Source organism: Marmota flaviventris, chromosome 10 (assembly GCF_047511675.1).
Source record: "Marmota flaviventris isolate mMarFla1 chromosome 10, mMarFla1.hap1, whole genome shotgun sequence".
Classification (NCBI taxonomy): Eukaryota; Metazoa; Chordata; class Mammalia; order Rodentia; family Sciuridae; genus Marmota; species Marmota flaviventris.
This window is the reverse complement of record NC_092507.1, coordinates 94,776,196-94,791,613: the sequence shown is the minus strand read 5'-3', so window position 1 is coordinate 94,791,613 and position 15,418 is coordinate 94,776,196. Positions and strand designations below refer to the sequence as shown.

The window sequence follows — 15,418 nt, the reverse complement described above, 5'->3', positions numbered from 1 at the left end:
TTTTCTCAAGCATCTCAGTTTTTTCCCTGGCTATACTAAAATTTCTAATTTGGGATTACTTTCCAGTTGTTTGCTCAAGGTGGCCACCTGTCTTTAGTAGCCTAAGTGGGCATTTAGGCTCAAGATGCTCCCTCTGGGGTTTGGGGACTGGAAGAATCATGTTACCTGTGTGGCCAGTGGAGTGGTTGCTGGAAGTTCTCTCATGTTAGGTTTTGGTTTCTTTTCCTGGAAGAGGGAAAGTCTGAGTGGCTTTGTTCTTGGGTTTTCACCACTGCTGAGGTTTCCTCAATCGTGCTTTAATTATCAGACCTTAATTATTAAGACTGAGCGTGGACATAATTTTTTTATGTGAATCTTTCTCTTTCTAACAGGCTAAATTGCAGGCTCTTTCTCAATATGTACAGCCTTGTGAATGATTCTATTTCCAACTTATTTCCAATAATTCTATTTCCAACTTATTTTCTCCCTGGAAACAATTATTATCTATAATTATTACTTTCTGATTATATTTGCTCTTTGATATTTGACCAAGTAGACTTGGTGACCCTTGAGAGTAAAGACTGTGAATTTTATTTCAGACAATTGGTACTTTCTGATCACAAAAATGTCTGTTGAGTTCTGTCATGTTAAAATTTAGTAAGACTCTTCCTTTTAGCCACATGAACTTGGGAGTCTTTACTTTAAACATCTATTTAGTTGGTATCAATTATATTTCACACACATTCCATACACCAAGCACTGCATTCTGGTTTCTTCAACTTTTGCTATGGTTTGTATAATTGTCCCCCAAGGCCTGTGTGTTAAAACTTTGTCCTGGCTGTGGTGCTATTGGGAGATGTGGAACCATTAAAATGTGGGACCTTTTGGGAAGTTTTCCAGTCATATGGGGGTGTACCCTGGAAGGGGATATTGGGATCTTTGTCCCTTCTCTTTCTTTCTTTGCTTTCTAGCCATCATGAGGTGAGTAGCTCTGCTCTACCACACACACCTTGATAATATGCTGCTTTACCACAGGCCAAAGGCAAGAGGGCTAAGGGACCATGAACCGAAACTGAGCCAAAATAAACCTTTCCACCTTGATCCTCTCAGGTATTTTGTCACAGTGCTGGATAGCTGAGGAACACTTCTGTGATCACAGAGGCCTGGAGTGGATATTGTCTCTGGAACAGTTCAGTCCAAAACATTTTCTCTGTATTATGTTTCCCAATTCCTGAAAAAACAAAACAAAGCCAAACCCTGAAGTATTTTTCCTTTTCCTTTTAAAGTTGAATGTTCTTCATGAATTCTCAGTCTCATGTGTCCCTAGCTTTCCTAGTAGGATATTCATTTATTTAGACTGAGAATTCAACTGATTTAGAGAAAAGATAGAAACTTACATTGTATTGTTAAAATGCAGGAGAAAGTTTTTATTTTGGTAGCTATCTAATGGGTTTTTTGAATGATACTCTGTTTTGTTTTGCTCTTTACTATGCCTACAACAACCTGCCCAAAAAACCAGCCCCTTATCTAAAGTAAACAGACCAGGAAACCAGTTTATGTCAGATTTGTAGAAAGTCAGATTTCTATTTCCTGAGACAGTCCAGGAAACTAAGCAGTAACTTCTGTAACTTTCAGCCCCAGGGGATTCCATTAATTTAAGACTCCTAAAGCTCACCCTGACAGCTTATTTAATTTTCATCCTGACTTAGGACCAACTTAGGACCAACCAAAGAAGGCCAAATATGCAGCCTTAAACAATCACACAGGATGCTTCTACCTCTTGTTATCTGGCCTACAGTTTCCCTGTGCCCACAGCCTCCAATCTGGGAGAACCCCTAGCCTCCCTTTCCTATTGTAGCGTTCCTACTTCACTGGCCTGTGAGTCTCTGCCAATCATGTCCAATGGATGCTGACTTCCTTGCTATACCTAGTCACAATAAATAGTTTTTGTTTACTCTTTTAGTTGGATTTCATTGTTTTCACAGAGGAATATGCTAGATAATTCAAAAGGGACAAGTTAGTTTTTTTATATTATTGTTAAATTAGAGTCATCAGGTGATTGTCACTCTGGAAGTCTGCTTACTATAAGAGAGGTTGCAATTTCAATCCCCTTTCCAAATTATAGATGTTCACTAGTATTTCCAATGACCAAAATATGAACTTCTTAGTTGAATCTTAAGTACATAGATGGGATTCATAAATGCTATGACATTTTCTTTTGGGTGATGCAAATCTTGAATATGTTTTTGTTTCAGAGAAAATTGTGAAACTTTATTGAGAAAATTTAATAAGTCAACAACATGTATGGCTTCAGCTTGTCTTCTTTTTAACTTATGACTGTATATCACCTGTTTATGGAATTTTAGCACACTCTAGATAAGGTGAAATCCTCTCTTTCACATCTGGGCCATCTTCACCCTCACATACAGTACTTTTTATACTCATTTCCAGGCAGTCAACATTAAGTTTAGGTTCTCCTTCAAGTTCATCCACAACAATTTCCTCTTTCTCCTCCTCTTCCTCTCCTTCTTCCTCTTTCTCTCTTTCTCCTTCTTCCTTTCCTCCTCTTCCTCTCCTCTTCAGTTTGAATATCCTGACTTTTAATTAGTGGTGGTTTCTCTTAAGAATTTTTTCTTTTACCCCTGTTCTTTAGAGCAGTCATAGGTTTAATTTGTACTGGAAGTTTCTAGACCATGTCCTCTTCCTCTGGATCTAGATTTTACTGGTACACTCATAGTTCACACACAGGTGAAACCAGTCAAGACTAGGAATGCGGTCCATCCAGGAACAGCCCTACTCACTGCATACTGTTGTATATATTTTGAGTAATCAGGAAATGATTTCTAGGTGAACATTATTCTCAATATAATTTGTAAAATGAATCAATTTGTAATAATTATTTTCCAGTGACATAATAGAAATTAATTTGCTTTTAAGACAGTTAGTAGTAATTGGTATTATTTTAATCAAGGCCATTTAGGATGTAGATAAGATAACCACAAAACCAACCAAGTCAAAAAAGGCTAGAATTCTTTGGAGATACCCTTTGTCAGGCTAAGGAAGCATGTTTCTAATTCTAGTTTGCTTACAGTTTTTAGCCATGAATGATGTTGAATTCATCAAATGCTAATTAAGATAATCATATGACTTTTTCTTTTTCTGTTAAGTTAAAAAAATTAACCCTACCCGGCTTTACTGGAATATATTCACCTTATTTATTATATATATACACATGTGTACATGCATACACATATAGTATATTTTCTGTTTTATTAAGTATTAGGTTTGATTTGCTAACATATTTTTAGGAGTTTTGTGATTATTTTAATTATAGTGCTTTCAGTTTCCTTTTGTTTGATTGTTTTGTTTTGGTTTTTTCTGACATCCCTGTTAGGTTTTGGAATCAAGAGTATACCTGCCTCATAAAATGAATTTGAAAATGTTCCCACCTTTTCAATTCTCTGGAAAATTGGTATTTTACTTATTTCTTAAAAGTTTATTACACATTACTGTTAAAACCATGTGGGCCTGAATTTTTCTTCATGGGAATGCTTTAAAATTACAGGTGATATTTCTTTAATATTTATAGGACTACTCAGATCTCCTATTGTCTTTGGTCAATTTTTTTTTTTTTAGTAGTGAGGATTGAACCTACGGTTGTATAAACACTGAGTTACATCTCCAGTTCTTTGTGTTTTTTAATTTTTATTTTTTTTTATTTTGAGACAGGTTCTCTCCAAGTTGCTAAGGGCCTTGCTAAGTTGCTGAGGCTTGCCTTGAACTTGTGATCCTTAGCCATTGAGATAACTGGGGTGTGCCACTGAGCCTAGCTTAAGCCAATTTTTAATAAGTTCTCTTTTTCTAGGCATTTTTCTCTAATTTCATTTATATTTTTTTTGATATAAACCTGTTCTTAATGTCTTTAGTGTCTCTTATGTCTAGGTATTTCTGTTTATTTTCTGACATTGATTATGTGCCAATATCAAGAGTTTATCAATTTTATTGATATTTTCAAACAGCTTCTCATGACCTTGCTAACCTTCTCAGTGGTGTTTTCTTTCACTCTTAATTTTTTCTTTCACCTTCTTTTTGTTTATTTTATTTTTATAAGTTTCTTGAGATTGAGATGAGCTTCAATGACCCATTATTTACTAATTATGCATTTTAAACCATAAATCTCCCTACAAGAATAGCTATAGTTGCAGATCCCAAGTTCTGATCTTTCTGAGTCTAGGGTTATAGTTCTGATCATTATACTATCTTGAAGCGATGCAGTGTTATTTACCCAGAAAAGCATGAACATCAGTCCAACAAAATTTATAAGTTTTGGGTGGTTGATTGTGAATATCTTAATTGGTGGTAGCAAGGGTATACATGTGATATCAAATAGCATAAGGTCTTATTTTTTAATTGAAAAAATTATTAATATAAAAGTGGATAGTTTGATATGACAGCTTTTCTAAGTATCATCTGTAGGAAAAGAATATTTAATTTTGGTAATCAAAGGGGAAAATTCTATGTTAGACATTTAAATTCTGTGTTCAATCTCAATTCAAGTGGAATAGTTGCTTTTATTACAGGCCTGTGTGATAATGGATAATGACATAATGGCAAAAAAATGTTCCTTTAATCTTGTAGGAAGAGAACATATCTGTTTGAAGTATGTATATAATTTAATACTTTAATCCATATTAGCAATAAAATATCTCTAATTTTTTTCTTGTAGAAAATTTTTGTTACTGGAGATATCAACAAAGATGGGAAGCTGGATTTTGAAGAATTTATGAAGTACCTTAAAGACCATGAGAAAAAAATGAAATTGGCATTTAAGAGTTTGGACAAAAATAATGATGGTGTGTCTTTTTTTCTATTCCTCATCAACTATGAAGAACTACTTCTCAGGTTTCCAAGAGTCTAAAATGATGCAAATTTAGTCTCTCTCTTTTAAGATAGCAACTAATACCTGTTTTAAATAATAAAAAATATTTTAGTATTGTGATTTTTATGTAGAAATCATAGTATTAGTGAAGAAAGCTGTTGATAGCTTTGTCTATTGACATATAATGTTAACTATGGAACTTTACGATGATTTGATTGGTTAAAAATAATAATTCTTTTGGCATGAACACTGAATATTCTAAAATTTGAAAAGGTTTCATATTATCTTACATTTGATAGTCGTTTTGGCAGAATTAATTTAGAGAAGATACTCTCTGATCCTGAAAATTAGAAAACAAAATAGTGTGTAGACCTTTAGCTATGTACCTTCTGGTTGGGCTTATGGATTCTCTATGTAGAATAATAGCCAAGAGGGAGATGAAGCTTCCTTAGGATCAGTTGCCTGATAATCAGTGGTCAGTTATCCCCATGTGTAAATTATGCACACATCAGTTGTCCATTTCAGAAAATTCGGAGTCAAACAGGACATAAAGATGAAATTTTAATGATTCAATTTTAGTAAATGTGAAGGGTCCCCTTAATTTGTCTTTTTTTTAAAATATATTTTTAGTTGTTGATAGACCTTTATTTTATTTATTTATATGTGGTGCTGAGAATCGAGCCCAGTGCTTCACGCATGATAGGCAGATGCTCTACCACTGAGCTACAACCCCAGTCCCTTAATTTATCCTTTTTTGGTATATTTTGAAATAGTTTCTCATGATAGGTTCATATTTTTATTTAGCAGACTTCTTTAAAGCAAAGCACATAGAGTAGATCTTGCCTTAAAAGTAACCCTGAACTGTATATTCACAGCACTCTCAGCCATTTGTGGGCATGTGCAAAGCAATGGAATATTTGAGCTGTTCAATATGTACATTCCTAGCTGAGGGAGAGAAGGTGACATCTGCCTTCTTATTTCAACTCTCAGACTATAAACATGTCCTTTTCAAGGTCTATTTTGAACCATGTATTTTGTGTTCTTGTACTTTTTACGGGGATATTTCTTGCTTTTCAAAATGTTCCCTAAAAGTAGAGTTGAAGTACTGTCTTGTGTTCCTCGTGGCCAGAAGGCTATGGTGTGCTACATGCAGAAAATACATGTTAGATAAATTTCTACAAGTGTTCAATGTTGCTGGGCACTATGGTGCACACCTGTAATCCTAGCAGCTTGGGAGGCTAAGGTAGGAGGATCGCAAGTTCAAGGCCAGCCTCAGCAAGTTAGGCTCTGTCTCAAAATAAAAAGTAAAAAAGGACTGGGAGTGTGGCTCAGTGGTTAAGTGCTACTGGGTTTCCAAGAAATGACATGTCTTTAAACAGAAACACACATGAGAAAAAGTTAGGTATTGGTCAGTTGATGAAGATGTGATTAGAAGATGATAGGAACTTAACCCTGAATTTTCTAGAGGAGCAATGGTTCAATATTTGCTAATTCAGCATTTGCCATTGACTACTGTGAATAACAAGAATTAAATGTAAATCTTCAAGAGTGTGGTTATCAAGGAGAATTATCAGAATGTTGTTTGAAGCATTTCGCTGCTACAGTTCATGCCTTTTACTGCCCTTGTATTCTCCAGGTTCCTCTCCCCAAGAGGATTCTCTCAGGATCCTGTCATTTCTTTAGGATCCCTGTCTTAGTTAAAGTCTTTCCTTTCACCACTAACAGTGATTTTTGTCTTTGTCTCTTCCTGAGAAGTTTGCTACTAATGCTGCTTTGACAAAAGAACCTCTGTTTGTTATGTCCTAGTTCATGTAGATCAGTCTTTGGATCCTAAGTCTGAGCTGTTCAAGGGAAATTTAGTCCGCTTACATTTACTGGTTATTTCCTCTTCTGGTTGTTCTCCTGTACATAAATATGTCTGATTTCCCTAACACTAAATTTTTTCTCTCTCCCGTTGTTTTCCTAACCTTACTCTCTTTATTTTTACTGCTGGATTTCTCAAAAAATACTCCACACTCTTTGGTTCCATTTCTTCATTTTCTACTTGTCTGTAACCAATTGGATAATATAACATTGTACATGATAAATGTCTGGTCATTTGTTAAACAATGGATATAGTGATTTTTTTAAATGAATCCTAGTTTAATTTAATATACCGGAGAGTTGGAAGATCTTGATTTAAATTTCAGTTCTGTTATTTCTTAATAACATCACTTGGTGAGACCACTTGAGCTTCTTCTTCAGAGGAAAATCATTATCTACAAGGCTGATATGATTACTGAAAGAAATAGTATGTCTATACTTGTTTAATGTATTTGTTAAATTTTGCATATTGATGTTATAATATGTATTTAAGCAAACATAGGATTTACCTAAATGCATAGTTTTGCCTTCGTCTTTTCAAACTTTCTCTTAAATAAGTGATTTGAAATTCAAAGTTTCTAAGGTAGTTGTTAGTTCTAAGTTTATAATCTTTTCATTTCCTTAAAGGAAAAATTGAAGCTTCAGAAATTGTCCAGTCCCTCGAGATATTGGGTCTAACTATTTCTGAACAACAAGCAGAGTTGATTCTTCGAAGGTAAGCTCTTTACTGTGTTGAAAATTATTTTTTACTCTCATTTTAATATCCTGCATTAGAGAACTGCATTTGTATGTGTGAGTTTAAAACACTTTCCTGCACCTCACCATTCCTCATTACATACATCCAGCGTCAATCATTCCTCTTCCTCCCTGTTCATTTGTATGCACTTGTATATTATCTACAATGAAGGAATGGGAGAGGGATGCTCAGAGTGCACTCTTTCTTGCAAGGCCTCAGAGGCAGCAGGACATTAATAAGGTGTTAAATCTAGAGATAATGAGCCAAGGGCTTGGGTATTGCATTTCTCTTTTCTTTTTTTCTCTTCCATTTGGTTCCTAATGTGACAATAGAACTGGATGTTTCAAGATAAGGAGTCTAGCAGATTCTTCAGATTATTTAATCTACATGTGACTGGATAAAAATATTCCAAAGCTTTCCTAGTTTTCAGAGAAGTACTGATTTAAACTTAAAGAACACAGAGATGCCAATTTGAATATTGTTGTCCAGTTCAAATATTTAGTAAGATAAACCTTTACAAATGCAAATGTTTTATTTCAAAGGATGGAGCCATAACCTCTGAAGTATAGGGGCTTTCAAATACTCTTTTATTATAAATACAAGGCAGGTACCAATTTTTTCATGATAAAAGAAAACAGGAAAGGATGCTTACATTATATTAATATTCTCCTGAATGTTTTCAGTTTTCACACTATCTACAAGTTTCTTATTAGTGGCTTTATTATCAAATTTATTTCTTTTTATATCTGTATATTACTTCATAGAAATATAATATTTCTTACAGGAAAATACAGTAGCATTTTCTTCCTTTCTGTTTAGAATTTCTTTTATAAGCAGCTGTTCAACAGGAGGGTTTGAAATCTCAAGGTTGTGCCTGGAGTTATTTTTGTTAGCACTGGATAATAAAGGCTTTCCTAGATAAGTAGAAAACTAAAACATGAAAAAGATACAAAGAATTTTGATCATGGGATATTGAGCATATAAAAATCTGCTTCTAAAGTTGCATTTGCACAAAAAAAGTGAAGATTTTTTATCTTGATCTAAGAACAGAAATCATATTTCTCTATTCCCTATGATGGCTTTAAAGATAATGCCAATTCTAAATCCAAGTAGCAGAATAGATCAAGGTGTATTAGTTAGCTTGGTCTGCCATAACAAAATACCACAAATGACATGTACTCAATAACTTAGAAGTCAAAGAGGAAACTAAATGGAAATTCAAGAATTATACTGATTTGAAAACATTAAAACTTGAGGGATATTTCTAAGATGATACTTAGGAGGAATTTTATAATCTTAAAACTTTTATTAGAAAAGGGTCAAGGCTAAAAATTAATGTGCTAAGTTAGGGGAAAGAAATCAGGATAATCTTGGTCCTCAGGGATATAGTACTTGTCTGTCAAGTGTGAGGCTCTGGGTTCGATCCTCAGCACCACATCAAGATAAGTAAACAAACTAAAGGTAGTATGTCCATCTACAACTTAAAAAAATATTTTTTAAAAAATTAATCAGGATTACCTCAAAAAGGATAAAAGGGAGAGATAATAAGACAGTAGTGGAACTAGATAAAAAGTCCAAGAAAGGCAAAGTTGGTGTTGGAAAAGAAATCTCTGGAGAGATTGAGGAAAAAAAGAAAAATGAGATGTAAATATGTTTAATTGCAAATAGATACACCGGGAATTTAAAAAATATAAAATACTATGAATAATTTTATGCAAATAAATTTGAAAATGTGTGAAATATATAAATTTCTAGAAAAATATAACTTACCAAGACTGTATCATGAAGAAATAGCCAAAAAAGTACCAAAACAATTAAAGACATTGCATCAGTATTTAAAAATTTTCTAATAAAGCAAACTTTAGCCCCAGATAGTTCTTGAAAACTATCAAAGGACAGAACTAAAATACCTCTAGAGTGTAAAAGTGCACTCTTCAGAACTTTCTGGGAACCACTGTAACCACTATATCAAAAGCAAACAAATTAATGAAAGAGGAAAATTATGGGACATTATGATTTATGATATAAATGTAAGAATTTAAAGAAAACATTAGCATAATGAGTCGGCTGCAAGGAAAAAACAATATGCCTCAAATGATACATTTATAAGAACTGACAAAACTTTATTAATGATAGTAAAGAAGAGTACATAGAAGATGTGCTCCTCTCCAATTGGTAATATTCAAAATCTACGTGGTTTTTTGGGAAGAATTTGTCAAGCTAAGTCTAAAATGTATATCAAAATATGAGGCTCGAGAATAACCTAGAAGAACTGCATGGAACTGGGAGCTGACCTGTTAGATATCAAGAGTTATTTTTAAGCTATAATTATGATATTACTACCAAAATAGACAAATTGATAAGAGGAACATAATGGAGATTCTGGGAATAGATCCATTCGTAGTTTGGATTTGTCACTTGAGAGAAGAAACTGCAAATCTCTGGGAGAAGGAAAAATTATGCAATAAATAGTTAAACAAACAAACATGAAATTGGATTCCTACCTCACACACTACACTAATATCAACCAAAACAGGAAAGTTAAACTATGGTACTTTTAGGGGTAGATGAAAGTATTATCCTTATCTCCGAGTATGGAGGAATTTATTAAAAATAAGGCAAGATAGTAGTCAAAAATGATTGATAAATTCAGCTGCATTAAAATCAAGAGCTATTACAACAAGTCAAGTGAAAGGACAAAGAGAAGGTGTTTTCCAGGTTATAACTTGAAAGACTGGAATCAACTACATAAAGTACTGTGAATGAGGAAAAGACAAACTCATTAAAAATAGTGATTAGAGTTTTCATGCACAAATAGAATGTTAATACTTTTTTTTTTTTTTTTTTTTTTTTACTTTTTGGTATCAGGGATTGAACCTAGGTGTGCTTAACCACTGAGCCACATCTCTAGCTCTTTAAAAAATTTATTTTTTTTAATTTTGAAAAAAAAAATTTAAATTTTGAAATTAGGTCTTAAGTTGCTTGGGGCCTTGCCTCACTAAAAGACATGAACAGGCAGGAAAAATATGAATAGTAAATGAATGTGGTAACAGATACTCAACCTCTTTAGTAATTTAAAGAGAAGTACAACTTAAATTCACAGTAAGACCATCTTATCTAAGAAGTTTGTCAACACTAAGTGTTCTGTGGCATTAAACTACAGAATTTGAAGTTCATTTATTTTTTCAGTAAATATTTACTCTGTATAAGGTATCCTTCCAGACATTTTGGTTTCATCAGTGAATAAAATCAACAAAAATTCTTGCTTTGTGGAGGATACTCATGTGTGAAGGTTGGGAGGTTTTAAAGTAGAAAATAGTGATAAAGATAGGGCTACAAACATTTTAACCCAGAACAATGTTCTAAATAGTGACTAGAGTTTTCATGCACAAATGCAATGCTAATACCTTTTTTTTTTTTTCCTTTTGGTCTCAGGGATTGAACCCAGGGGTGCTTAACCACTGAGCCACATCTCTAGCTCTTTAAAAAAATGTATTTTTTTTTTAATTTTGAAAAAAAATTTAAATTTTGAAATTGGGTCTTAAGTTGCTTGGGGCCTTACCTCACTAAATTGCTGAGGCTGGCTTTGATTTTACCACCCTTCTGCTTCAGCCTTCCGATCCCCTAGGATTATAGGCATGTGTCACCACATCAGGCTTGGAAGGTTAATACTTATGTGCTGGGACAAGTAAAAGTTTAAGTGTAAGTTCACATATGCAGATAAAAATACACAATGGTAATAGAAAACACAATAATAAATGTCTGAAAATTGCATTTTATTTGGCTACCATCTTTATGTATCATTTCCGTACAGATTATAGAATAAAATTTGAAGGGACACCAAAACTTTTTTCATAAACTTCAATTAATTCAACAAATAAATGAGCACCATATCTCTGCCAACCACTTTGAGAGCTAGGGAAACTTAGGGAACAAGACAGTAAAAATCCTGGCACAATTCTGTTTTATTCTTAGGAGAAAACAAATACATATGACCTTATTTCAAGAAGTTTATAAAACAAGCAAATAGTTTGCGATAAATATTTAGGATTACAATGTTAAAGTTGAAAATGAGGTATCAGGATTCCTTAAGACGCAAAATGTGCCAACAGTTTGATTTCTTTCTTTTTTTACATTTTTTTTTTTCAGTTGTAGATGGATACAATACCCTTTGTTTTATTTATTTATTTTGTGTGGTGCTGAGGATTGAACCCAGTGCCTCACAATTGCTTGGCAAGTGCTCTACCACTGAGCTACAACCCCAGCCCAAGAGTTTGATTTCTTATAATCACTGCTAATCTTCTTTTTTTTTTTTTTAAGAGAGAAAGAGAGAGAGAGAGAATTTTTTTTAATATTTATTTTTTAGTTTTCAGGGACACAACATCTTTGTTTGTATGTGGTGCTGAGGATCGAACCCTGGCCTCACGCATGCCAGGCGAGCGCGCTACCGCTTGAACCACATCCCCAGCCCCACTGCTAATCTTCTTAATGTGGTGGATGTTGTGGAAGGAAATTGATAACATATTTTGAGTATGTTTCAAAATCATACCCAAATGTTGTAACAAAACATTAAGAATATCTTCTGTAGGGGGTGGGAAGGTAAAAGAAGATAGTGGAGGGTGAACATGGTCACAGTTTGTTATTTGAACATATGAATATGCTATAATGGCAGCCATTATTCTGTATAATTAAAATGCACTCATAAAAAATATGTATCTTCCTAAGCCAGGGCAAGAAAGAATGGATCATGAATCCATTCATTACTACCTCCCTGTGTTAGTCAGCTTTTTGTTGCTGTGACCAAAATACCTGACAAGAAAGTTAGAGGAGGAAAAGTTTATTTTGGCTCCTGATTTCAGAGGTTCCATTCATGGTTGGCTGACTCAGGATGAGGTAGAATATCATGGTGGAAGGATATGGCAGAGGACGACTGCTCTATTCAAGGTGACCAGGAAGGAGAGGGGTGGGGAGGAAGGGGGAAGGGGGAGAGAAGAGAGAGGAGGGAGAGAGAGAAAGAGAGAGAGAGAAAGAGAGAGAGAGATGTGCGCCAGTAAGCATGCATGGTGCAGATGGGGAGCGTTGCAGGGGAGATGAATACTCCTAAGGCATCCCTGCAGTGAGCCACCTCTTTTATCCAAGCACCACCTGTCTACAGTTACCACCCAGTTAATCCATTCAAACTAGGATATATTGATTGGGTTGTATTGATTGGTAGCACACATAATGTTAATTATTTCATTTCTGAATATTCCTGCATTAACACAGGAGCTTTTGGGAGAAACCTTATATCCAAACCATAACATTCCTTTTATTTTTATTATCTAGTTTTTGTGCTTTATAGGTTATTGACTTTGAGTTTGATAGAGTATTGAAGGTAGTCTTTAATGAACTCTTTCTGTAATTTTTTGGTTCATGTTTATCTAGGACAGTTAAAATTACCTGAAAGGACCATAAAATGCTGGCTTCTCTTTTCAACAACGTATAATTGTGAATGGGATTTTTAAAAAATTTAATGAGTTGGAACAGAAATTGTCATTCTGTAAAATGGCCAATAATGTTAGGTTTATTCACGAATTTTATTGTGTTCTTCAATCACTTTTTATTACTTTCAGCATTGATGCTGATGGGACCATGACAGTGGACTGGAATGAATGGAGGGACTACTTCCTATTTAACCCTGTTACAGACATTGAGGAAATCATCCGTTTCTGGAAACATTCTACTGTAAGTACACTTTGTAATTGTTTGGAGCTGTAAGTTATATAGTTAGCACCCAGTAGCACTCTGAATATTTATGGGACCAGGATACCCAGTCCTAGTAGCTAAGATTTGTAGAATAGCTTTCAAAACCCCAAGACTACATAAATAGGCATTTACAAAATTCAGAGAAAGTACCATCTTCATGAATAAGTTGCTCAGCCTTTATGGCATTTAAGTATTCTGCCATAGAGAAGTCTGAAAATCATAGACGTTTACTTTTCATAGATACTATGTTGCCTAAATCATCTCAACACCTCATGATTTTTTTGGTCATTGATAATAAAACCAAAAATCCCTTCTGAAACTTGGACTTGTTCAGTTAGACTTCCTTGATTTACCTCTGGCTTAAGGCATTTATAATAACTATTGAATGCTGCAAAATCTTTTAGGCTCATCTTTTTAGCATTTCATACCTGTTTGTATTCCATAAAACTTTGAAATTTTTTTATTTTTATTAATATTTTAAAATATGTGGGTATAAATGAAGTTCTATTATTGTGCATTTAGTTCCAGAAGCCATTGAGAATACTCTGAAGGAATTGTCTTTTTAAAAATAATGTTATTGTATTTTTTATACCTTTATTTATTTATTTTTATGTGGTGCTGAGGATTGAACCTAGTGCCTTACACATGCTACGCTGTAAGTGCTCTACCACTGAGCTACAATCACAGCCCCAGAATTTGTTTTTCTTAATGGCTTGTCTTCTGTACTTATTTATGGATTTCAGTAAATTTAATATGCACTAAATGCAGGCTTGAGTTCACATTGCTGCTAATAACAATGCCTAAGCTTATGTAGAGCATTAGTGATGACTAATAGTCTCATTTACATTTTCAAATATGAGTATAAAATAATGCCATATTAGTAGTTCAGTTGCCTAGATAAATTTTATACTTACCTGACATTATGTTGTATCTTTGGAGAAATATGATAAAAGTCAAGACTACAGTCATGCATCCATTTTATTGATACTGAAATGAAGGAAAAGAGAGTTATTACCATAACATAGCTCCTTACCTTACATTCTTGCCTAAAATCTTTTACAACAAAATCATTTAGATAATAAAGTTAAAATATTGTCAGTATAGAACTTCATTTCTCTCAAGCTATGTTTATTAACTTTTAGTGAAATTTAGAATCATTGTTAGTCATCACATTGATTTAAAAAATGTTCCTCTTAGCTAAATTTTAAATTGAAACTATTGCATGCTTTAAATGATGTCAGACATATAAAATATTCATAGTCAATATAAGAAAGGAATTTAAGGATATTCACATACATAGTTTCATTTACATGTTTAAAGCATGTATGGTGATATGAGTATAAGGTAGATATTATTTCTAAGACAAAGTTTCCCTTTGTTGCCTAGGTTGGCCTTCTTGGCTTAAGGGATCCTCTTGCCTCAGACTCCTGAGTGGCTGGGACTACAAGCATGGGCTGCCTTGCACAGCAACAAACCAATTCTCTTTTATCTTTTACATTTTTTTCTTTGCTATGAGAAGGATCAAACCCAGGACCTTGCATGTGCTAGGCAGATGCTCAACCATGAAGCTACACCTTCAGTCCTAAATCAATTTCTTAAAAAATATTATCACCAATTGGTTATGGTTTTCTAGTCTTATGAAAAGTGGCTATAACTAGAAATAATCCACTGTAACTGATAAAATGCCATTTCATTCTGGTTTAGACCAATAGAAGTCACTCGAACTATAAAAAGAAAAAGTTGCAATTATTGGTTTTATTTACATTCACTGTTAATTTTAATTTCTTGTAAACCAACACTTAACTATGTTTTGGGTGGATAGACTGTCTTTATCCCTGTGCTCCAAACTGGTTCATTATAAATTCTAAAGGAGGAAAGTTGATCTTAACAGTGAAATAACAATTCTTCTCTATAACAAAAGAACTTGTGGGATTGTCTTCTTAATTGAAGGAACACAATACTCTTCTTTCCACTTTCGCAGGGAATTGACATAGGGGACAGTTTGACTATTCCAGATGAATTCACGGAAGACGAGAAGAAGTCTGGACAGTGGTGGAGGCAGCTTCTGGCAGGAGGCATTGCGGGCGCCGTCTCCCGAACAAGCACCGCCCCTTTGGATCGCCTGAAAGTCATGATGCAGGTGAGCTCCGCGACCTTCATCAGGATATTCTAAATTAGTGAGCAGTGTGGGTGTTTTGAAATAGAAGCTTAAAAAA

The 15,418-nt window shown here is 34.0% G+C and overlaps 1 protein-coding gene across 1 annotated transcript in view; it reads left to right on the top strand.

Annotated features, from left to right (window-relative positions):
- Nucleotides 1–15,418, top strand: part of Slc25a24 (solute carrier family 25 member 24) — a 48,311-nt gene that overhangs the window by 11,233 nt on the left and 21,660 nt on the right. Inside the window, exons 2-5 of the mRNA XM_027943158.2 lie at nt 4,706–4,832; nt 7,349–7,436; nt 13,070–13,181; nt 15,184–15,342. Of these exons, the coding sequence (XP_027798959.1) occupies nt 4,706–4,832; nt 7,349–7,436; nt 13,070–13,181; nt 15,184–15,342 (486 nt within the window). The remainder of the gene's footprint in view (nt 1–4,705; nt 4,833–7,348; nt 7,437–13,069; nt 13,182–15,183; nt 15,343–15,418) is intronic.